At 37.6% G+C, this 26564-nt stretch overlaps 1 protein-coding gene across 13 annotated transcripts in view; it reads right to left on the bottom strand.

The window, feature by feature from the left end:
- LOC124181396 (mitogen-activated protein kinase-binding protein 1) overlaps positions 1 to 26564 on the bottom strand; it is an 83804-nt gene that overhangs the window by 19756 nt on the left and 37484 nt on the right. For 7 of the 13 annotated variants that reach the window (XM_046567931.1, XM_046567933.1, XM_046567941.1 and 4 more), the window contains exons 1-2: positions 6620 to 6742; positions 6319 to 6410 (exon numbers count right to left, since the gene is read on the bottom strand). In XM_046567931.1, the coding sequence (XP_046423887.1) occupies positions 6319 to 6410; positions 6620 to 6727 (200 nt within the window). In that variant the 5' untranslated portion in view covers positions 6728 to 6742. Of the gene's footprint in view, positions 1 to 6318; positions 6411 to 6619; positions 6743 to 21871; positions 22159 to 23652; positions 23746 to 23840; positions 24211 to 26564 lie in introns of those variants that run through there. The other 6 variants (XM_046567938.1, XM_046567936.1, XM_046567937.1 and 3 more) reach the window with 6 other exon arrangements.

The following is a 26564-nucleotide window of genomic DNA, read 5'->3' as shown; positions in this document are numbered from 1 at the left end:
TCTAATAATTTAAGCCAGATTCACGCAGCTGAATAAATTCGCCGATCGCAATATAATTCTCATTAAAGAGTGTTCGCTAACGAACGCATTATTACATAACGATTTATAACTCCAACCGAGCGTCCATATAAGCGTGGCACTCCACTTCCGGTTACTTCACTTTCAGCGACCAAAAACAGAAGCCTCAGAGTCTGAAGTGTCCTCCGACAGACGGAGTTCGGTTCAAAGACCTTACGCACGTGAATGACTGGATGTGCGAAAAGAAAGTGAGAAAGAACAAACGATCGGAAACTGTCAAATGATTGAAAATATTGCTAAATACCTTACCGTAAAGGTAATTTCTGTCTATAAACGTAAAATCTAACAGAATAACTGGGCGAAAGAATAAGTCGTTGAAAGGTCGAGAGACTGGGACCATCGCTTCCGGCACAAACTCGGTTCATTGTCAGTCGAAGTATCTGAAAAGGAGTTCAGCTACACGTCGTACCGCCAAAGATGCTGACTTAAGACTTTGCGAATTCTCACACGAGACCGGAGCAAGAGTGAAAGAAGAGAAATAAGGTATCAAGTAAGTCAGTGATCGCCTATAGTAGTATCAGGTTATTTTCACACCGACCGCCTATAAAGGATCGACATCGTAGCATAGTCCGCAAAATACCTGCAGGGCTCATCTCAATGGACCTGGGAATGTAGGTATTGCATGATACTTTCGATGTGAGAGTGGCCTAAGGCCTCTTTCCACGGTATTCGAGTGCCTCTTCACATCCTCCACAGCAGCGGTGGCGAGACTTTGCGCCGGCATTTGCGAAGGTGAAGAAGAGGAAAAAGAAAAGAGAGAGAATACGGCAGAGGTAGAAAAAAAAATAAATAAATAAACACATTTTCGAAGAGAGCTTGTGCAGCCCTACCGACCTGGTGGTGCACTAAAACCAGCGCGTGCACAAGCTGAGGCTCGAGAAGCTTTCGTGTTCAGAATTGCTGGATATTACAGGTATGTGTACGTACATCTCGACGTGGATTTTCATCTTCTACGGGAGTAACTCGCGTGTATGTGAGTGTAGCTAGCTATCATCCAACCTACAAAGCTCGTAAATATAACCCAGAGACAAGGAGAGAAAATCGAGCATAGAGAGAGAGAGAGAACGAGAGAGAGAGAGAGAAAGAGAGAGAGAGGCAACGTGCACGGCCGCGTATCTATATAGGACGTTCCGGTACCCAGGACCTGAACGTCTACATATCTAGGAAGGCGTAGTCTGTGTTGGTGTCTTTAACAACACGTACACTGTTCGCATCGTGTTTGGTACCTACTAGGGAAAAGCATAGAGCCAGCGGCGAAAGGTTACTGGGTCAACCGCGAATGATAATTGCCAATTCATTGTCAATACACAAGTAAGTACCCTGAAGGAAGCGAAGTTATCGGTGTATCCAAGGAAGTCTTTATTGCTTCTTACAGTGCGGGACGACACGTTCCAAGCCTTTCCTTCTTTCTCGTGCACCTTTTTTTCCCCCAAGTCCGTGTCGCGATGAGAAAATTTCGTATGCCCCGGATCGGAATTTGGTCAAATACAGAGATCGATTGAACGTTGAACGGCAGCAGAAAAACCGACGACCCGGTAAACCTCGGGTTAATGTGGCACGCTGCATCGTTGATGGCTGTAATTTGCATCCATGGTACGGAAATTTCTCACGTCTTTGAATGAAATCAGCCGTTAGAAAGTATGTATTCGCGTGCACTTTTACGTAGTTGCGGTATAAGGTAGTTACGGGTAAAAGTGCCAGGAGTGGTGTACGATCGTGTACTGAGTGTTTGATTTACTCTTTCCGAACGAATGCAGTAGTAGTTTTTTTTTTTATACAGATGCAATAAATCCTGGATAAAACTTTTTCCTCTTACGGATCAAGATCGGCGGTCGCCGATCGAGCCAAGTTCATTGAAAAAAAAAACAGTATCTAATATAGACGAGAGATCGTACAATCGTATGTAATATTTCCATCAGCCTTCAGATACACATGCACATCGACTTGACTCACCGATTGGGAAGCAAGTGTCACATCTAGCCCTGTTATTCCTACAATTTATGTTCATTCATTTATTATCGTATGGGTTGAAAACTTTTGTGCTGCACAAAACCGTTCATGGTGTTTTGTCTTCTTCGAGTCATAACTTTGAGTATACGTATGTAACAAAATCTATATTACTCTGTTTTACGTAATTTATTTTTCTGTCTATCCTTAACTTTGAAACGTTCATTTTGTATTTTAGACCTGGACGGCTAGTTTTTCAAATATGAACGACCAAACGCAGAATCAATCGCTAGCATCGGGGAGCCGTTTACTCTTCAAGGAATTAGTTAAAAATCAGTGGAAAACACTGGAATTCGAGCTGTACTTTAATATTGAAAATAACTTGAAAATCAACGATATACCGAACATCTTCAAACGTTAAGTAACCACTTGAAGATCAGTGGAATTCAAATTACATATTTCCTAATATTGGAAATTGCTAGTTGACCAAGGTCACCTGGTGACCAAGAAAAATACCTTGACGAATAAATCAAATTTTATCACCATTGTTTCATGTATGCATCATGCCTTGAAAGAGGCCCGCCAACTTTCACGTACTAATTTAATTTTTATTCCTGTAGTTTCATCAACGGACGAGTTAATTTGTTTTTTATTCATACCAAAACATCATTTGTAGTAGGATAAGTTGAGGGTCAGTCGGACCCCAGTGTGGCAGCAGTGTAATTCCAGAGAGATGTGGAAGCTAAGGGTCAAGTTGCAACCATGATTTCATTGTGAATTAACAGACATGTACTTGGCAGTAGTGCGTGATTTGAATCTTTTTTTATATAGAATGACAACACATAACACAAAATCATAGATGCTTTATGGGGGACATTCTATACACGTGTACTTTCAAATTCCAGTTTTCCAACTTGTCGACGATCGGATGTTCCGAACAAGTTTTTTTTCTTCTTTCCTTTCGAACCAGATACTGGCATTCTTAGACTGGAGAAATTGTCGTCAATCCAAGTCAACTGATAGCATTTCACATAGTTTCCGAAATCCTAAACAACAAACTTACAGGCGAATATCTTGTCAAACTTTCGTGTGGTAAGAAAATTGTGGCAAATTTGCTCTTCGCACGACGTACGCAAGTGGGAGAAATATTCGCGTGGGTATAATATACGTATGTTACAATGGAAGACTATGCGGTACAGACTGCTAATAGCACTGCCACATACCTACTTGACGACTACCCACGCACGGCATTGGAAGTTATGCGTTTGTACACAAGTTATACCGCAGGCAAGGTCTTTGTGCTTTTTTTTTCATATCCCGCGGGATAAAAGCGTAGTATCACGTATACCGATAGGCACTCATGCCAAGAATGAAGATTGCATGTATGTAAGGTACGCAGGTACCTACCTATACATATATATATATATATCTACTTTTCACCATTCGAGCCGTGAACTTTCATTGTGAGATTATACAGGCGAGCAGGGACTGACAATGCGTGATACAGCATCTATATTACGTTCGATAGATCCTCCATGGAAACGACCTTCGGAAAGCCTTGTGAATCGATACGGATGAGGATATTGATATAGAGTCGATGCCGAATGCGTAACGATATTCATACGCAGCCGTATTGTGATAAGTACTTTAGAGACCGGATATAATGGGATGAAGAAAGTTCCCGGCAACCTCCGGCCAAACAATACCTCGTTAATTCAATATCAAACCTCCGTATCGCCAGCAGTTGAATAACTTTCTTCGAATACCAATCCGCTCTGTAAGCCGTATACGAACGCTTTCCACGATCGAGTATGGGAAAGAAAATGATTCGACATTGACAAATGCAGGGAAAGAGCAATTTTTTCTTAAGAATCGGAATTCAGTACCACACTTCCAGCACTGGACGCAGATCTATTAGGCAATAGAATATCATCCGCTAGACGGTGGTGACATTTCCGAAGAGAAAAACAAAATTCACTGTCTCCTTAATGACTATAATTTAATTCAGAACTCCGAGTACCTAAGTAAAGTTTTTTCTACGCTTCAATAATCCGAGGAAAGCGTGACTTTCTCGATCGATATTTTGCCCCGATATAACTCATCGCATCACAGACGAATGGGCAGAGAGTGGTTCACTTGCAACGATTAATTGCTGACTGTGCTACAATTGTTAATTGTAAAAAATATTCCACTTTTACACTGGCATTGAGAACGAGACTCTTACTTTTACGCTAAATGGTATACGTAAAAAAAAAAAAAAAAACAATTATGCGAGGTACGAAAAAATTCATCAACGACGATTGTTTACTGCACCTGCGTTTTATACTGCAATATTTCCATTCTTGCTTGGCGTAAGAAGACCACGTGTATAATCGCAAATTACTATTCCAGCAAACAGAAACACGAAGACTGACTGGCGTGAAGATTGCTTTGCATATCAATTATTACATATTTCGCCGCGACCACCTTCGCACCGTGTCGGAATAACTAGTTATTACATTTTTATGTATACCTACACGATATATATGTACATGTAAATCGTTCATAAGTGCGCACACCTGCTCTAGTCTTAAGACAATAATTTGTTCTTAGCTAACATAGGAGGGGCAGGTTTTTCCCCCGGAGAACCGACATACTTATCTGTGGGTGTCGGTTTTCGAATGGAGGATAATTATTACGAAATCGGTACTCACTCTCGGCCTCGAAGAGCTGGAGAAAATCAAATAAGCGATGTTAAGCGTGCGGTGATGGACAATTTTTCACCAACGACTTCATTATCCGGTCTACACTCGAGTCTGTTTTTTCTAAACTCACCCGCATTACGCATATCACGATCTTATAAATTATTATTAAAACAAAAACAAAGACATAAGAAAAAAGAAAATATATTCATTCGAATTACGTATTTCCATATATTGTTGAGATGAATATGTTTAGCGACGAAAAATATTGCCACGATTTTGTTAATTAATATTCGATAATTAAAAAGGTGATACATTTTTTTTCCTCATATTACACCGCGAATGATTCTTCCTATCGACGCGTCAATGTGGATAACAGAATACGCTCAGAGTACTTATACAAGCGAAAAGAAGGCCAATGACATAAGACTCGTTGAATTACGCCCGAAGAACACCGAGACCACGTCGTGTAACCTAACAATAAGTTGCACGGGTATTCAGCAAGAATAGCGTAGCGTTGCTGGCACGTGGGCAAGAGAGAATAACACGCGATATCCTACTTTCATTAATATAGACATCTGCAGGAGCAGCGGCAGCACCGAGTAGTTCACGCATAGTAACTTCAATTCTAGCTGACCGAGCATAAAACACTGCACACAAAGTAATGAAGTAACAGCAGCCGAAATTCACAAGGTTCAAAAAAATAAGATTCAAACGCGAATGCTACTCGCGGTGAAGATGACACCGAGATAACACCGCGGCATCGTTGCGGATCGTCCAATTATATTTATGGACCAATTTTTTAGAGCCAGCCATGAGATAAAATCTCTCTCTCTCTCTCTCTCTCCTGTCTTTCTCTCGGCTCAACCTTTGGTTGGTTCTCCGCTCACTGACCCATTTTTGTCGGTCAAGTACTCGTTACATTGTTATTTTATTTCAAATTTGTTTTTTTTCTCAAGTTTTCTTCAACCCGTAAATAGTTATCAAAGTCAGTTTAACCCATTAAAGTGGACTCCGTTTACTGCAGAGTCGTTGCCGACTGAATTTTCTGAGTGTGTTTAAACCGAAAAAAAGACAAAAAAAAAAAGAAGCAACGAAAGAAGACAAAACTTTTGCGCGTTTAATTTTATCGCGCTGACTTTGTAAAACAGCTTCAGTGTACCTCTTTCGGAGGCCTTCATCTCGCCAGCGTGGGCTTACACTCCGCGTTCTAAGGTTAAATTAAGGAAGAGGCCGGGACATGCATGAGTTTCATTTTGTTTATTATGATTATTCACAGCGTTGAACAACAATGCCCTCTCTCTTTCTCTCCGCCACCTTGCATACTGTGGTACTTTCGCTATTCTTTTGATCGCGTGGGTATATTGTACATACGTATATACCTATATATACGATGAAAATTGGGACTCTGGCGGAGCCCGCCTAATTATTGATCCGAACAGCTTCTCAGGTGAGAAAAGTTCAAGCCTGAGATGCTTTTGAGGAAGCTAAGAAACTCGATGAATTGATCCAATCCGGACGCGTCGTTATAAAATTAAATCATTGACCACTTCGGCTGTGATTCGAGTTCACCATTCAATTATACACCTGATCATTATATCCAAAAACTCACCCAGCCGGATAGGCAACCAGTCCATTCGTCTGGTCGCAGTCCAACGCTGCATTGCTCGACACAGTCACACCCAAGACACGTTCTAACTTTATCTGAAACAGACAAATGGAAATACTTGATCCACTTGTTTTCGAACCTCATACACATGTCGGTACTACACAACGAGGAATCTCTCGTTCAATTGTAATATTCCCACCTCGCAAGACGTAAAGTCAGATAGAAAAAGCATCGAGAATAAGTCGATCCCTTCGACAACCACCCCAGTTATCTTGGCAGTTGTTGGGTAAAATAAAATTTTTACCCGCCATTTATTCTTCACCGTTGTTCTCAGGAGTTTCTGCAGCTGCAGCCGCGCTATGGAAAACCGAGATATTGTGATCGGAGAAGAGAGGAGTAGAAAGAATGACATACACGCAACTCTCTCCTTATGCGATTTGGCGGCATGCAACCCAGTGACTAGTGGAATTTGCATAGAAACTAAGCAGCAGCAACAGCAACTGGAACAGCAACAGCAAGAGCAACATACGTGGTACCTACAACTTGGTGCGCAGACAGCGTCACCATAAAAGTCCACGACGGACTGGAACTGTTTCTCTTTCACTACCTGACGTTTCTGTTCCTCTCTCTCTCTCGTTGTCCAGTTACCGCATTCACTAATCCACGAAGTAGTTAACCATAGTATCACAGAGACACACAGGTACTACACCGTACGTTTCGTGCATGTTTCCAAACTCATGCGTTTCATTTATAAAACGCTGTTCACCTTTCCTCTTCTCTCACTTTCTCTTTCTCTCCTCTCCTCTCGACGTGACATTGTCTTTTACTCGTAAATCGTACTCATGCGTGCAGCAGCTCAAAGAGAGAACAACGTAGGTTCTAATTTATACGTATAATCGGTATAATACATACGGGGCACCGCCTCCTACGCCTTCCATGAATCAAAACCCCCACCCCGCCGGTCACGACAATAAATTTTCTCGATTGTTCCTAACGTGTGTAACTGATACAATTCGAAGTGCACGATATTACGCTGCTTCACATATTGCGCGTATCTACGTGTGAAATGGTATGGGTTGTAAATTGGGATTGAAACGTAATCGTTCGACGATATTGCGTATTTCTAACGCGCAACGACGCACAAAGTGGCCGACTGTGCAGTGTAACGATTCAAGAGATTAGAGTCTCGTTAATGGATTTATTTACCACTGGACGTCTGGAAATCAGTTCAGCCGCTCTTTAACGTATAATAAATTTGTGACACAATCTGCCGGTATTATTATTTCGTATTGAAATTTAATTTGCTTTATAACATCGTTCGGCAGGTCACTACGCTGTACAAAAAACACATCGTGTTTTATACATGTACATACATATCACAAAATTTTGATATACCTACGACAGGAATCATTCTGCGTCGTAATATGTTTAAATCCCACACACGGCGATTATAAAAATAACAGGAAGTCAACACGCGGTATGATTAAGATTGCGATTGTGTTTTCGGTGTACATGAAATCGCCGAGCATAGAGGTATAAATAAATCAATCAAAATTTATATACTCCTTTCGGGATACGAATTTGAGATATAAAATTGTTCTTCGCCAAATTTGAAATTCAACTGATCGATTAAATGTTTTTTACCTTCTCTTCCAAAATGCGCCCCGAATATGTGCGAGAACGAAATAATTGAAAACTTTTTTTTTTTTCTTAAGAATAATCGCGATCGATAATTCGATGGATCACAAAACGTAATGAAACGATTTCCTACCTCGGACGCGATCGACGTGCAGCAATTATTCACGCATTTCCTGTGCCGTAACAGACCTAGCGAAGCTTATAAATATACCAACGTTATTACGCTACACACGCGTGTAACAATTGAAATGAATATTACCATCCTGACGTCATATGCAGAAGTAGGTATCCTCCCCCATTGTTCCCCGCGTAATTGAAAAAGCGAGGTGCGTCGTAAAAACGATCTCTCACAATTTATGACCGTCAAAATTCACGAGGTTGAAGTGAAGTAACGTTAACTTCACGAAACGTGAGGAAGAAATTTGTTATTTTGCATATTTGAAAATGACTTTCAAAGAGTTTATTTTTCTAAAATATGAGTATCTTTGGTTCACTGTCAGCATTTATCAAATTTCATACAATTCCAATAGTGCGTTGTAACGATTTATACCGAACATGCACCGTTACGGTAACGTTGCCAACGTCAACCACATTAAATGTAGTGGAATTGCAAGTACATAAGTATAAAATAACAATATAATATGAATTCCAGATCACGACACATCTTTTCTGTTCGACAGACTTACTTACAGCTTCATATAGATCTGAGAAATATTACAGGCGTAGGTATAAATACGTAGGGAAAAATTTGCTGGCCCTGGAAAGGGTGTCAACAAAAGGGAAAGGGTGTGAAACAAAAATTTCCTAAACTTTAGTACGCAATCTTAACGGCGGAAAAGTTTTTTGATAGTTTAGAGTTTCATTCGAAAATGTTTTTCAAATTCAGTTGAACATATTCATTCATCTTTCGCTAATTATATCGAATAGATACTTTGTAAGTAAAAAAAATGATAATAATTCATACTTCGATGACATAAATTGATATTGCATTGCATCGTTCATGGGAGTAAAATATAACAACCGATTGCAAGGAAAAATAATCAATTATATTCGATTAATCGGGAAAAAACAATAGATTTAATCGAGAATCGATTATTTTTTTTCATTCTTAATACACGCAGCGTCAATTAGAGACTCGTCAAGTGCACAGCCGCCGATTATACATACGCGACAGGAAGTGTGCATGGTTTTTACGATCATCCTGCAGCTGCTACCGATAGAAATACGTGGGCGGATTATTACAGCGGATTATACTAGAAATAGAGAGGAAAAAAAAAGAAAGAAAGATAGTAAATTGTAACGGATTTAACGACGGAAGTCCGATGAATGATTTTCGGTTAACGAGGAGAAAATTTAGAAACGTATTTGATTGATGGGTCGAAAAATCGCGTAGGCTTGGATTTTTGTAACGGAAATTGATCGAATGTCGTTACACGAGAAATAGTCGATTTCAGAAAAAAAAAAAAAATAATTCAGATCACTGAACACATTTGATAACCAGAAGTTGTGAGTGATTTGAACATTTTCATGGTACATATTTACCAATAAAATTACGCGCAATTTTTCTTTCTTAATTCTCGCTGGCGAGAATATTGCTGATGTAATAAAAATCACAAAAAAGATTTCCAGCAGCTTCACGAATATTGATTACGATGTACAAGATACATCGTACAACAGTGTAGTTATCCAACAAAGAGGAAGGAGGATAAAAAAAACTTTAACAAAAAAGCACGAATGAATCGATCACAAAAAATACAACGTTAAGTAATGAGAAAGTTTCGCTTTGTGTTTATCGTCAAAATCCGTCATGCGCATAAATAATTGCACGCGTCAGGTATGTTTTATCGACGGAATATACGTGCAAAAGCGATTGTAATTCATGCGAAGACGTTTCCCGCCCGAAGGCTAAATAGAAATACATACTTAGCTAGGATAGGATGCAAAACAAGCAGCTTGCACGCAGTGAAATTTGTGCAAATTGCGCCTACCTGCCGCCCGATAACCTAGGGTCACAAAACGACAGGCAGCTTTCTCGCAAATTTATTATTACTTGCGGCCTTTGCAGCAGGATTGTCGTTATATCACCGACGACATTAAATTTCGCCGAAGATTAAAAAAAAAAAAACCAAGGGACTTGAATTTTTAAAGAAGCAGAAACTCAGTTTATAGCATTTCGAAATGTTGAAAGACAAAGTATGAGGGTAGTAAAATAATAGAAAGGTCGCAACATAGAATTCCAAACTTTAAATCGTCAGAATTCTTCTCGATAATATAAAATCGTACAGAGATTCTCGATCTTGCCCGTTCTACGTTTTGACCTTTCTAAATTTCGACTTTCAATGTTTTCGATGTTCCATACCTGGATATTCCACATTTTTAAATTCTACGAATAAGACTTTCGCGTTAATGAAGATTCAATATTCCGATCCTTCTATCAATCGGTAATTCAAGTTTTTTAACCCTACCCGGCAAAGATTAATTTATTCACGCGGAATGGAGATTCTCGACTTGTACAAAAACTACCCCGTGACATTCGACGTGTTTAACCAATATGATGCAGTACCGCAGCATCTTGGTAATAAATTAATTTCACTTTGTTAGCCTATTTTGAATAATCACTGATAATCATCGCGTGCGTATATGCGACCCGCTCTTTAATTAGCGGCATCGTTCGGGAAAGGCGATTATTATGGCTGCACCGCTACTCGGCAAAAGCTACATAAATAAAGCTCTCTCTCTTTCTCTCGTCGTTTTCGCCCAAGAAACGGACAATAATTATGCTTCATAGACGAAGAACTAACGAATACGTTCTAATTTCAAGTGACCCGATTCGGAGACGTGCGCAAATTGCAATATTAGTAGGTAAAAGGATTCGCGATGCAGGAAGTAAAACTGCGCAATCGGGGGTGGTGACGACAATTTTGTTCAAACAAAATTCCCCAACTTTTCCCATAAAAGAATTCAGATATCCCACGACGAAAATTAGGTAATGTTGGGCAGCTTTTACGGCCAAAAGCTCCAGAAGCTGTGCACCATGAATACATGAATTTGGATCTTAAAAACACATAGTATCGATTCGTTTCATAAAACTAACTAGCAATCGAAGAACACCATTCCCCACCGTTACTTTAATTTAATTTACGAAGCATAGCTGAAATTTGCAAACGATTTATAAAAAAAAAAAGGTACGTTTTTCTCTATGGTCCGTCGTAAGTCCCTGCAGACTAATAATGTATCTGATACTTCACCTTCGTGCGAAGAAAAAAGTGGAAAATGAAATTAGTTGCTGCGCAGTGCGAGATAATTGTCGCGACTAATTCCGGCCTGTTTCGCTAGTACTTAGGGAAAAAATAATAATAGTAATAATTAATTCTGCTTCAGACTCAGCATCCACGTTACAGATACGTGCATAGGGTGGTGTGCCGGTATAATTATCTCGGCGAATTAGCCGTGCAAATTAAGGAGAGGCATCAAATACCGTCACAGATGTTTAGTCGCCTAGGTTTGCGGCTGCTGCTGCTGCAACGTCGTCGTAGTTTCATTAAATTTCCGCGTAATTACCGTCAACCGCTGGGGTACGTAAGGTATCCGCATTAATTGAGAATCTATAATACATATGTAACCTGTAACGCTTGTGTATGTAACATACTGCACGTAACGTACATGAATAAAATTAGTTCGGTCTGCAAGATAGATTAATTAATTTTATAATTCAACAGCTACAGTTCGTTATCTATGTACATATATGGATAAAAATGACGATTATCACCTGGGTATATAATATACTTATGTGCGATGTATGTATAATGGTACGTATGTTACACGCTTCGAGGATATTTTTACACGATAGTCAATTTAGTTAGCAACGATTGATTTCTGCGAGTTACTTAGTTTCGTAACCCACAGACAGGGTTTATTAAAGATAACAATATATAGGTACAATATATTTCTTCGCTAAAATGAAATAATCACGATATTGGAACAGTGATATTTCTCCGTAATAAACGAACAAGGATTATGAAAATAAAAAGCAAATGATTGTATACAAGTTTTACCCTTCACGGGATGTTGATTATTTATAACAACTTGTATTCCCGCCAGAGTTGTAGGCTAAAAAACTATACTACCAATTTCGCATATCAATCGTACAGTATAGTTACAGATACAGACATAAGCGGCGATTATAAATAGAATTCTATACAATTCTACATATCTGCAGGATATATTATCGAATAACGAGTAGCAGAGTAATAACGGTCCATTTTTTAAATTTTTTGCTACCTTGCCGCAAGATGATGAAAACTGCTCGGCTTGCTTCGGCCACATACCAACAATAAACCTAGAATATATTCCCTTAAAAATCGGAGGGTTGAACGGCCGCGGAAATGGATACCTCTCTACGTTGTTACATGGAACGCGATAGTTGGAGATGTGAATTATCCCGATGGCTTGAACACGCGCGTTGCGTTATACCTACGAGTATACTCACTCGTAACGTGCGTGCAAAAGTAAGTTCAACTCTTCGCACATGCATACAAACATACATTAAATCCATACACGCATGGGTTTTACTGCCGAAGCTGCATGCACAGCGCCAGTTATGGTACCGAAAAGCTGATACGTATTTTATTTCATCGCGTGTTGCGTACCATACGCGGTTTCTCCGTCGGTTCCGCCAGACGAAGGACCGATCAACGATCGTTTCCTTTTCTATAATCGCATAATACACCTGCAGCCTGCAGATTCGAAATAGTAACGCGTTTGATACAGAAGCTTGAATTATAAACGATTTTCAGAAATTTGGGAAAAATTATTTCGGATTTTTCGCTTGATTGGAAAGGGTTGCGGAATCGATTTAGAATTGTAAAAATAAAACGACTCATATTTGAGGTTAAAAAAAAAAAAAGAAAAAAAACTGAGCTATTGTTCAATTCGTTTTACTTGGTCAGAAAAAAGGAAGAAAAAAAAAACGAATTAACATCGGCAGAAAAATGTATTTCATGGTGTTCTTATAACTTTCAACTTTCTACAGACTGTATTTGTTTCGTACGTAATGCCCATCTATTTGTACAGTATAAACGCTAAAATATATCAGACTTTATTTATAAGTATAAAAATAGTCGCGGCATAAATTGAAAAAAAAAGATCGCCATTTGTCAAATTCATTTCAAGATTTTTTTTTTTTTTAATTTTCATGTAAAAAATCAAAAAAAATGAATCAAACCATAGTTTAGCGTTTGCTTTTTTTTTTTACTCGAAAATTGTGATACTGTTTTTTTCCATTTTTAATTTCATATAAATTTCGGTACTCTTGTACCTATAGACGTGTACCGTATACATGTTATATACACACAATTGTCATAAAGACTTGAATAAATTGCATTGTAACGTATGAAAAAATATTCAACCACCTGGGCAAGTCCAAGCGATAATCGTGATCCGCGGTGCCTTTGTGACACGTAAAGAATGTGCGTCAGCTGTCTCTCCGTGCAAGGTGGAGATATTATACGAGACGAGAGCAATGAGGGAATAATCGAGGTATGAGAAACATGCGATTTGCGAAACCCACGCAAAGGTCTTGCGCAAAATCGAACGGTTGCTGCGGCAGCGAAAGAACGCTGCGTGTAACGGAAAGGAACGGAAGAAAAATAAAATAGAAAAAAAAAAAAAACAAATTGTCGCACAGTGTGGAAATAACATTGTTTATATAGCATATTATTTTTCGTGTGTCCATTTTGTCTCGATACAATTGCGTGTAACAGGTTCAAACTGCTAACTATGTTTATCTTTATCTATCTGTTCGTACCATTTGCATAGACGGAGAAAATCGAAATTGCGAGTCGCGATTTGTGCGACTTTTACAATATTTACAGCGAAACGTTTGAACCGAGGATAAATTTCCACAGTTCTTAACTATTTTCATTTCTTACTATATCCGAAATATACAATTCTAGGGCATAAAATGAAAATCAGTTGGTAGATACCGTCACGATTCTTGATTACAGTCTGCGTTTGAATGAAAAATAAATTTCTAACGAAACGAAAAATCTCTACATCGCGTAATAGACCAGAAAATATAAAAAATTGTAGCTTGGAATAAAATTTTCTTAAAATTTCAACAATATTTAAATAATTGTTACAACGATATCTCAACGAAGCTTAGGAAAGCAAAAAATTCCAATCACATACGACAAATGAAACGTTTCTTCGTTCCGACAATTGAGATACCCGCATTACTTCGATCCTCGGATAACCGAGTGTGTCCTCGATGTATACGCGTCGGAATATCTAGAGAATATGCAGGACATGGCGGTCCTACGCAGAATAACGATGGTCTCGCCTATAACAGGTATGATATTATCGCCATTTAAGAAGGAACTAACATAACGTGATCGATGCGAAACCGGTTGCGTATAAGCAAATTTTTAGCGATGATGCGCCACCCGGTCGTCCTTGCCTCATTCTTGTCCAACCGCGAGATTTTATAGGTATGCCATCCTCGCGTATAACGCTGAGAATCTCCCGTAGACGATAAACAAGCCTGACGTTTATATTCTGCGTCGCAAGTCCCTCCCACTCATCTCCGATACATGCATGCATTTATTACATGTATGCATATATACATATATATGTATATGCAAACCTATTATACGCACAATCCTGAACGTTCATTCATTCGTCGAATTTAACGGGTTTCAAATTCTTCTCAATGATTTCGACAAGTCGAGGAAAAGAAAAAAATTGACGATCACGTGCAAAGATTGTGAAAAAAAAAAATTCCATCAATGTGTTTCCAGGACGAAAGAATTTCGTTGCGTGTATTAATATAATCTATAACGAAGAAAAGGTTGTTCACAAAAATTACGGTGCAATTTCTTTTTCGTTACGCTCGAAACAATTAACGATTATTCAGCGGTCGATGACTTCGATTGATTCCCGATTAAAAATCTGATAACATTAGCGTTGCGTCGATCGTCGACCGTTGTGTAAATAATATAAATAATTGTGATGAATGAATTCGAGGAAGAACTTGTTCATTTTTATCTTCCTTTTTTTATTATTGGAAATGTCGTCCGGGTATATTCACGGATTCTTACGGCTTTCGGTTATAATACGCGGAAATATTTTAAATTCAAATCCGGTTAGAATAGCCAGATACGCATATATCTGTATATACACACGCATGCTGCCTTGTTAATATATATGTTGTGCTCGATGCATCGAATTTTTACATGGTCAGTTAGACGATCGTTAAATAACGATTATCCGCGATAGCGGTTGATCGGATACGTAATGCGTTCGAGAGTAAAATCTGAAATACATTTAGGAGGGCTTTTTAAAGTTGGGACAATCGTTTGATAGATTTTTAACGAAATAAAAAATGGTATGGGGAAAATGATTTATCGAGTTCGCGTGGAATGCCTCATACGTATAACATATGTTTGATGAACGAAACGGGAGAAAATATCGCCGCGGGTGTCGATTACAAAACACAAATTAAAGCGTATAAGATTATACCTATGAACCGTCCAAATGATGAAAATTGTGAAACAAGGTAGAAAAAAAAAAGAAAAGTCAAGTTAAAATTAATCGATAGAACGTTGGATTTTATAGAACCAAACCGCGTGTGTGTTGATATTTCGACAAAGAGAAATTCGTATTAGAAAAAAAAACAAAAAATAAAAAAAAAAAAACAATACCAATTCATCAAACAACGCAATGTAAATATTTAATTAATTACAAGTTAGAGGTAAAAGAGGATATATAAAATTATAACCGTTCGGCCATTTTAACGCGTATGAATAACAATTATTATCCACCAACGAAGCCACGTGTGCCGAATGCTTGTTGCAGAGACGTACATGTATAACCCGAGGATCGGTGTGACATATGGGCACGGATCCACACACGCAAACGTGGAGGATATCGTGCAATAACAGTAATGACGTAACGCAGAGCCGGCAGAGTGACAAGGTCTCAGCGATGTGCGTATAACGTATCGCGGCGTCTCGCGGATTTGCGAAGATCGTTCATCCGCGAAAGAATGGAACGAATTATAATACGCGCAACGCAACATGTCGAACATAGGTAACCTGCTTTACAATACCTAGACTCTCCTATTCGACGTTGTATCGCGGGTGAATATATTACGTGCGATATACGTATTACACAGATATCCGCGCATCCGTTTATCCTCGATACTCGCAATTATCGCGATCATTATCGTCCGCGTTAATTAAACGACACATTGTTTTTCCGTTATAGATTCAAAATTTTTACACCACCACGCATCGACATATAATACACATACAGATGTCACGTATTACTGTTACATGTGATTTGTTTTTTTTTTTTTTTTCTTCTCTTTGCTTCTTTCCCTTGAAATTAAAACGCTGGATATGAATTATTCAAATATATACATATAACTGGTAAAATATTTTTTTATCTCACATTTAAGGGTGGTCAAGGAAAAAAACGAAGCGTTATAAATATTAGATTCATATACGGTTACTTGAGCGATTTAATTGTAATATAATATATACGTATATTTCTGTATATGAAACAAAAAGTAACTGCTCATTTATTCAAATACGATCAAAATTCGATACAATTGAATGATATTATAATGATCGAAACTTACTTGGGATCATTTTGTTTCGTGGATATGAATATGAACGAAAGTTTTACGAGCGTAAATAAAAAAAAATCAATCCTGTACATGTCGAATAAAAATAACTAAATACAATGATAATTCAATCAAATTTCGCAAAGTGATATCAGGATTCTACAATCCCCATAATCGAAGAACATCTCTCTCGTATGAATATTTGCGTGTATATATATATATATATATATATATGTATGTAAATATTGTATATGTATATGTATACCCACTCTTCGTAATTATGTCTACGAATTGTTTTCGCCTGCATCAGCCTGTATAACATTATATATCATAGCACCTATAGATATATATGCACGAACCGGCAAAGATTATTACGAAGAAAATTCTCCGAGAGTAAAACCTACGCGACTTTCGATCGACGGTTGTGTTAAAATAAATACGAGGGCGTTTCGCAAGATACGCGGCATATGTATGTTATTATAATAAAAAGTTATCGACAGGAAAGTTATCATACTTGGAATCTTTATTAATATTATCCGAGCAATGTGCGCAATTTATATCAATATTATACACGATATATCATTCGTCGAGATTGATAACTTTATTTCCAACACCTACCGGATGCATTGGCAATGAGAAAAAATACTATGCACAATTAGACCGAGAAAGGGACAAAAAAAGAAAAAAAAAGAAAACCATAGAACAGAATGAAAAATAATTATAAATTTAGCGAAAAAAATTAAATTCATCTCTTTCTTTCTCCTCGTTGTTCTGAAATCGCCCGACGGTTGAGTAAAAAAATGAAAAACACCTAACGATAACTCAACCCACATGTTCAAATCTTTCGCTGCAAGCAAAGTTTCACGCATATTATACCGACGTGTATATATACGTGGTATCCGTGTGTACGCAAGTTGCAACACCATAAAGCCTACTCAACGACGACCGAAAGAAGAACGTACGTAATATGTGGGACATGATATAGGCACACGTGCTCGTATAACCAAAGTAAGTAGGTATAATACGAGAAGAAACCTATATTCATGGGTAGTTTAAAAGGCGTGGGCTTGTAACACTCGCCGACTGTTAAGAGAGAATAATTCATGATTCCCGCACGCAGCTTGCAAGTATGCATACCCATGTACCCACCGCAACGATACCTGAAACTAATTTTCTACAAATTATTACACCGAATATTTGCTCATTTTTCACATTAGTTACTTAGAGGTGATAAACTTGAATCGCATTTTTTTTTTTTTTTTTCGCAACGTATCTCCGACCGCGGCGATACAAACAGAAAAAACAATTTTATCGCTATGAATTATTGTCGTTGCGGGGTGAGTAAAATTTTACCGTCTCTAGAACGAACGGAATACGATGATGTTTCTGTGCGTATATAAATAGCTCGGCAATTTATAACTATTTGCAAAATTGCGAACAAGTTGACGCAAGAGTGGTTAAATCTGTATAAGGTCGTTTCTATGGAAATCGACCAAACCTTCTCGTTTCAGCTAAAATATCGTATCAAGTCACGAAAGAAGACGATAACCTACCTCTACGCTTCTTGTACGTATTAAACGACTCTATTCTTATTCTAGGCTTAGGTACATACGTAAAGCTTTAGTTTACGTATCTACGCTATTCAAAGCTCTTTAGAAGAGTCGAGTTAGCTTCCCAATTAAACGAATCCTTAGCTCTGCATTTAGCACGACCCTCTTTCAACCGCTAATTACTTGCCGCAGGCTGCGGCGCATTCTAATTCATTGCCTGCGGGAAGAAACGAGTGCGTGTCAATACAATTTTTCTCACACGTTATAAAAAAAAAGCAGGAATACAAGTAAAAAAAAAAAAATAAACAGAAAATCTTGCGTTCGTTTAGAAAAAAAGTTATAAGATATTTACTAACTTACATATATATATATATGTATAATATAAACGCATCTTCTTCGTAACGAAACAATGAAGCGGACTTTATTTCGTATCTATCCGAAATTTTCGTTTCTCGTGTAAAAAGAAAATTGTCGCTCGTATATTACGGTGCGAAAATTACTCCAAACGACTAAAAATTAGTCATAGTCAGAATGATGATAAAAAGACGGCAACTCTGACCGTGAGAAAATTTTCAAAAAATCCGGAAATTCAAGTTCCTGTATCATTTCCCGTCTTACTCTCGGCTTAACTCACATTTCAAACATCCTTCGTGCTCTATGCAACAAAACGCGATGTCTTATCGTACAAAATTACCGTAACAATCAGAATTTTAATACCATGTTTTTTTTTTCTTTCTTTCAAGTAAATAATATTAATCGTAAAATACTATAAGAAAACTAACCTTACGTAAGTTTCAAAAGTAGGCATGAAATTTGCGACGTTAAAGTCGAGACGAGGTTCGCGGATATATGACGCGCATATTATACAGATATAAGTAAAACACAGAAGGCGAACGACGTAACCGGTCTTGACGGTATGCATCGAGTAACAAGAGACACTTACCGAGCTGTAATCGTCTTAGGGTTCAACCCGCATCGCGAAACGACCTTAGACGGCATCCTAATCTCATTTGCAGCAAGATTCCCTCTCGGTCTATGCGTTATTGTCGAAAAGGTAGACACGTGATAAACAGATATTAAAATTATCGAGCCTTCAGCTAAATGGTAACGAAATTCCACCGTTTCCGGTAAGGAAGAAAAGGCGACAATTTAATTTGTCAACAAGTTGTTGTACGAGGAACCTCTTGAACTCTAATTTGAGGCGAAAAGTGTGAAACATCGTTTGTTTATTTATTTGCTTAATTTTAATGTTATTTAAAAATAATGCAGGAGGTGCCCATTTGTGCAGAAAACAACATAACGCGGCATGCCAACGACGATTATCCAGCTATGCGACGTATGCAAGCGTATAACAGGTGGGTATGTATGCTGTACTCTTATATGTAGGTACGCAATGCGAACATCTGTTGGTACTCCGCCTTGCGAAAGAAGGAAAATCGTAAACGTCAATTTACGACACAGGGGATAATGCGTAAGATACCGTCATACCTATCCTACCTGGAACGTATGAAAAACTAGGAAAAGAAAAACTCCGACACCGCGTAAAAAATCAATAAACTATGCATGTCAGACTTCGTTCATAAAAGCTCGATTCGACGTGAGAAATTATAATTTTGAATACAGTTGGTCAATTGTAAGTGTATTAGAGAGTAATTTAGACGTAATACTTTGTCTTCGTCATATATTCGTATCCAATATCAAGCCTTTCGACTTTGGTTAATTTCAATATAACATATCGTGAAATGATAAATGACAGAAAGAAAAAAAAAAAAATCGTCTTCAAAGTCGATTAGGTGTCGCAATTACGATACCTGCATTGGTTTTCATGTATGTATATTTATTTTTTTTCTTCCTTCTCATTCTTACAACTCATTTACGTTTCGCGCACGAGACGAAGGGAACATATTTTCAAGAAACGTACGGACAGAAGGCTGCATAAATAGCGGGTTAATCACGAGAGATAAGGATGTATACGTACAATCTAAGGTGTATTTACGCCGCACGAAGCCGACCGACGATTGTAGCAAATGGGGGCTCAACACGGACGCGGACGGATAAGAGGTGACAGAAATTTTCACAAGATTTGCCAAGGATCAAGACGAAGGAGGAAATGAGGTAAAAAACGGAGCACCGACCACTCTTGAATATGAAAAAATGTCAGCTTCGTGATGTTGTTTTTTTCACGCGCACAAGTTTTACGTAGGTACACGTCGCAACTTGTGATAAAAGTGACTACTTGTACGCACGTCGTGCTTTTCCTTATCGTTATATGGTTTGTAAATATTTTATGCAACTAGGCCAGGCGTTAAGTACACACACACATACATACATACATGTCATACCCAGATATTACAGCAAGGTGTACATACACTAATTATATTCCAGTTTTCTTCCGCCGGCTCGTATGGTAATTATAAACTTTATACGTACGTATATCTCTCGTCAAACAAGATATTATTATAGAAGTTGACACAACTGCGTGCAATGTATAAGAGATCTCCAACACGCGTACCTATACGTATATCTGGTCTACGTGTACACCGCGGTAAAAAAAAAAAAAGAAAAAAAAAACAATAAATGATCAAAGACAAGGGAAAATAATCATTTAATAAAACCGTTCGTCATTTAACGATCATCTTAAATAACTGAATCATTCCTTTTTTTCATACCTTGTGTAATGGGAAATTTTCAAACTTGATTATACGTAATGAGTCTTACACATATTCAAATCCGTTTGTATAATTCAAATTTAATAACAATATGAAATTTTTACACGTTCGTCTGATGTGTGATTTCTGTTATAATAGTTTACCGTAAAATTAACAGAAAATAAAATAAGAACGTTATTGATGAAAAACTTTTAATAGACTGTTGCAGTTGATTAGTTCCAGAATATCAATTTTATTTCATTTTTATCGTTCAACGAATGAAAATTTCGCGAAACGTTAAATCATAGTCGAAGTACCAAAGTGGTTGAAAGCGTTAAACTATTGTGAAAAAATTCTCCCTCAGCGTAGCTCGACAAAAACTTCCTCCTCCATGCTGCTCTATTCAGACCGCAGACGATTCGTGAAAAATTTTCTGCTGCTACATCAAATTTCTTCCCCAACTCCAACATTTTGTATCCTGCACTCCCACTTATTACGTACCTATCTACTACCGAATCTGAACCTAGATCTAGATCCTGACTCTTCCTACTATACATCTCGAAAACGAAATCGCATCTTGCACTCATGGTTATTGAAAACTACGAACGGTATGAAATTGTACGAAAATTCACCCCGCTCAGTTTATCGTGCTCGCTGCTCCGTGAGTGTAAGATGAATATAAAAAAAAAATTCATTCAAATTTTCATCCGCACAGCTGTTGGAAGGAAGGAACGCGGAACGACGGGTAAATACTGCAAAATATAGTCACGATACGCGAATGTATTTCGCACGTCACGTTTTTGCAGCATACTCTCCGCGCGATATTCACGTGAATAAATACAACTCTGACATATCGACTCGTTATCAGCGAGAGGCTCGGACTCCGATCGTTTCGACACGAATGGTAGCTGCTGGCTTATAAATTATTGTACGTTTAATCCTTTCTAATTCAAATCCCTCTGCACCGTATAATCAAAGTGTCGACGACATGTCCGTGCCTATTAATATTACAACTCTGCGTACTGTATTTAGTAGTAAAAAATTTACATTCATTGGAAAAGAATAATTAAAAACAAAAAATAAAAAATTCTTACGTCATAAGCAGGAACGTTTTCCTTGTCCCGAATAATCGGCGAGCTGTTCCTGGGAGCGATCAAAGCCATTTTCACTCGCTTATTTTACACAATGCGTTGATCCTTTTTCTCCTTTCTTCGGTTCAACCCGCACAGTATCGACTCGTTTTATTTTCTTTTTAAATTTTTGATTTAAGGAAAAACGCCGTACGATCAGTTTCACTCCATCACCAAATGTCCTTTAATTCCCACTGCATCGTGTCGTCGTTTTATCAACGGTTCTGCGATATAATAAATTTTTAATATACCTGACAACAACGTATATCAAGTATAAATATTCAGCTTGATTTGGAAACACATACATGCGTATATATATATATATATACACATGTGATGCAATCAAGAAATAGTTAGAATCGTGTAACCGATCGGAGGCGGAAAATTAAGTAAAAATAAGAAAAAAAAAAAACAACAACAACAACAAACGTCAAAACCGGTATTTCACGCAACACGCTAGTAATAACCCGGATCGTTGGATCAAAGTTAGGAAATTATAATTATCGTTGGCAATTTGATCTCCGCCGAGTTACGTGGCAAAATACCTGGCGGTCGGCGGCATCTCTCATTCAACTGTTGCAAAAGTGAAAAATCTGCGTTCTGATGTAGACGAGGACCTTATACGGAATTCGCTCGTAGCCGTTATTCGAGGTCGCGCCGCAAACCTAGGTGCGAATAAAAAATAATGCAGTCTCCGCGTGAATGATTAATTTCGAAATCCTGCCACGTGGACGGATTTCGTCCAATTCTCCCACCCCTTTTTGAAACTAATATTTAACCAACGACTCGCAATTATTATAAGACGAAAAAAAATGAATTTTTTAAAATCCCACACCTGCGCGGTGTTTTTTTTATTTTTTTTAAATTCATTTTCAGACTTACGCGAGTATAAGAATGATTGAATAACTTGTCGAATACCATACAACTAGATAAAATGATAATCTCCTTAACTCCGGGCGATTTCTTAGGTAGCTCGTACTGTTCATTGACGTCATGTCCCAAACGGTGTACCGAAATAACACAGAGTGTCATTTCACCAGTCGTGTCTTTTGAATTTTAACTATCAAAAAGTCGGTCTGATAATATATTACAGCAGTTGAAAACCGTGCGCGAGATTTTCAATTCAAGACTAGAATTATTCAAGGTTAAAGGTGTTGCTTTTTACCATTCCTTCTTTTTTTAAAAATAAAAATTTTGTCGTTTCAAGTTCTTTCCTTCTGCGTACAGGGAATAATCATCGGTGCACGTGTAGCAGGATTTATTAATGTATGAAAGTAATTAAAGCCCAACGGAGGATAATTAACGAAAAACCCAAAAGCCGAATTGCACCTGGGAATAATAATTACGTGTTTATCTTCCGCGTGATTATCCAATCCAAAGATATTATAAGTAATTGATTATTTCGTTAATGCCAGGTGTGAAAGAGACTGTATTTATACAGTACATTCCGCGATATGCTTAAACAATATAATTTCGACCACGTAGAATTCCATTAAAATTCATCCTAACGTACGACGGGTATATTACGAATAGAGCAATAGGAATATATTTTTCCCGTGTGATTCTGCGCGTCTTTTGTAGGATTTTACATCGTATTATGTAGATATATATACATCTACAGTCTTTAAACCGTTAAACCGCAACAATTCCATCCATCCATCCCCGTCGAATAACGTGCGCCTTGTAAGAGTAAAGGAAATTCACTTTGCCTAGGTAAGTTTTACCGTTTCTCTGTAATCTTTTACCATGCAAATTATACAGGTTGTACATACTGCATTTAAGCGACTTTTCAACAGCCAGTATCGCACGCTGCACGCTATATGTATAGAATATAGTCGTGATTAGCGGATATTTAATACCCGGCGATCCTTCCAAACGCGCAATAGATCATTGTTTAAATTTTTTTTTATTAAAAACTCAAAATCATTACTACCGTTAAATTTGAAATTCACATTTTTCACTCTCTTATTTTATTACCCAATATCGGTATAAAAAATTGTTTAAAAGTTATTTGTTCGATCGACAGTTTTCTTCAAAAATTATGAGAAACTAATTTCGCTTACTTGTCGTTTTTGGTTTTTGAATTAGACACGGATTCGTTCATCACCCCGCACTGTAAATCGTTAGGAACCGGCTCGCCAGTAACAACAACAACAACAATCGTTTTCGTCTTCGGTCGCGATTTCGAGCGAATTTTGGATTTCGATGTTTACAAAAATCGTTTCAAAGGTTACAACATCACATCGACGGCTAGCTGAGGCGGCTAGACAAGGCAATAGTCGCTTCGGCCGGCCGACTCCAGACTGAACAGCCGGTGCGGTTCCAAGTTCCCCCACCACCACCCCCCTCGGAATCCCCGCCATGCCGGATAATTCTCGCCTCCTTTATTAAAACCGCGAATAACGCCTTCTTCTAATTTCGTTTCATTGTGTGTGCGTATTTTATTTTTATTTTATTTATTTATGTTTCTTAATCGATGTACATCAGACGCGTGACAATAATTAATAGAATAAAAAAAAAAAGCTCCGTAATACGTGCGTAAGTACCGTTGAAAAATATTGTTGTTGTTGTCGTTGTTGAGCTGTAAATACGAAACAAGTGAGATTTGCAAAAATTTTACTCGAACATCTTAATTAAGACAAAATTTGTATATTCGAAAATTTTCACTTCTTACAATGAAACGTGAGCGAAATTTTCAGATATTTCGTATCAAATGCTCAAAGTTTGCGTATTTTATCCTAGCAATGTAAACTATAATCGATGCAAACGTCGGATTTTGCATAGCCTTGTTAAAATGTTTCTGACGTAAATATTTTTCAAATGTTCTTATGAATTTATACAACAGGGTTCGAATATCGTTGTGATTTTCGCGAAGCAATTCGTTTTTTCTCTTCAACAATTTTTCGAATCTAAAGAAATAAAAATTGTCGCATTCACGGAGTGAGTATAAAATCCACTTCTACATCGTATATATGTAAGAAGTCACGTAACGTTATATATTTCAGCGTTTGACGTGCATTTTATATTTTATATATTTTATGTGTTATACTTAAAGGGTCTGAAACGCGAGTATCGGGGTGATGTTTTTTTACATCTCTATTTTTCCCTTCTCCATCTTCAGGGCAATGTACACTGCACTTTTATTACACGGCGGTTTTTACTGTTCTGCCGCTGCACCCCTTTTAAAGCGTACAATCGTATAAAAGTCAGGATTGCAGCTGAAACGTAGATCATAACAGTTATATGTACAGGTATGTACATATAAACGCAGCAGTCGTAATTGTAAAAGTCGTTTTCGTGCGAGATTATAATAACAAATGTAGATACGAGTATAGGAATTACCGATAGGCACGCGTATATAACCAGAGTCTGTATGAACGAGTAATAGTTTTCCGAAAATCATAGGTTTAACAAATTCATATATCCGTGAAATGGATGAAAAGATTTTATTCACATTTTATTAAATTTGATTCCCCTAATGGCCTGAATTTCTATAGCATATGAAATATTTTCTAATGATCTTTTCATCTGTAATAATAACAAAAATAACAAGATTTTTTTTTTATTTTTCAATTCAATCATGTCAGATTATAGCATAATTATATTCACCTATGTTATATATGCATGCATATGTACATTATTCATCAATCAATCAGTTGAAAGAAACGAAGAAAAAATCACCGATGACTTCTTACTTATCAACTATTATTATCATATACACCGTATTAAGGTTTGTGCAATACTCTTATATTTCCTTAGTCAGTAGCACGTGTCGATTAAATTATTGTCATTTTGAGTTCAAGTTAACACTCCAAGCGAATGCATAACGTATATTTATCTATTTGTTTATTTATTTCGACGCGCGAAGAACACAGGAAGAATGAAGTCAAGCTGCTGTGAAATTTTTTCCCTACAAATTTATCAAACGTATTCGAAAGATGACACCACTAGTTTTTTCCACTGCAGGTAGGTATGTGTACACATATATTAGGTATAATAATTACATTAAATCCTGCATCAATAAAATGTGGGGGAGAAAATTCACGTGCGCGACATACGCAAGAAAAGAGAAGAAATAGAATTAAAACTGAAGTTGGTAAAAAGAAACAACAAAAATTAGTACGCCTCAGAAGTTTTATCTTATTTTTACACTATCATCATTAATGTACAAGGTAATATAGCGTGTTCTACGCAATAAGGGCCGGTCATTTTTTTTTCCGTTTGTTTTTTTTTGGAAGTGTTTTCCAGACATTCCCCAGATTAGCAGAATAAGGAGAGAAGGGGTGCGCCGTCAGGGGCTGCAGGATAATTACTAGACAAGGTGCGGCCGTATACATTCTGCAGCTGTGTAACTACTAGTCATTAATGTAATTTACTAAAAGGTAGAAACTGGAGGAGGGAAAGGTGGGGAGGGAGGGAGGTTCGTCAACCCTCGGTTTGTCGGCAGGCGAGGCAGCTGAGAGCTGCTCTCTGTTATATTACATTATATACGTCGTATTTTTGAACGGTCAGTTGAGGCGGTTGGATGGTCGAGAATCGATACTGTTCCCGTTTCTTTTTAAAATTCATATACTCAGAAACTACAGAGATTTTTGTTCCAAAAAATTTGAGGAAAAAAAAAAATTACACACCAGAGTACAGCAATTAACAACATTTC

The sequence above is a fragment of the Neodiprion fabricii genome, chromosome 4, assembly GCF_021155785.1.
Source record: "Neodiprion fabricii isolate iyNeoFabr1 chromosome 4, iyNeoFabr1.1, whole genome shotgun sequence".
In the NCBI taxonomy this organism is placed as follows: Eukaryota; Metazoa; Arthropoda; class Insecta; order Hymenoptera; family Diprionidae; genus Neodiprion; species Neodiprion fabricii.
The sequence above is the reverse complement of the archived record's forward strand: the minus strand, read 5'-3'. Positions and strand labels throughout refer to the sequence as shown.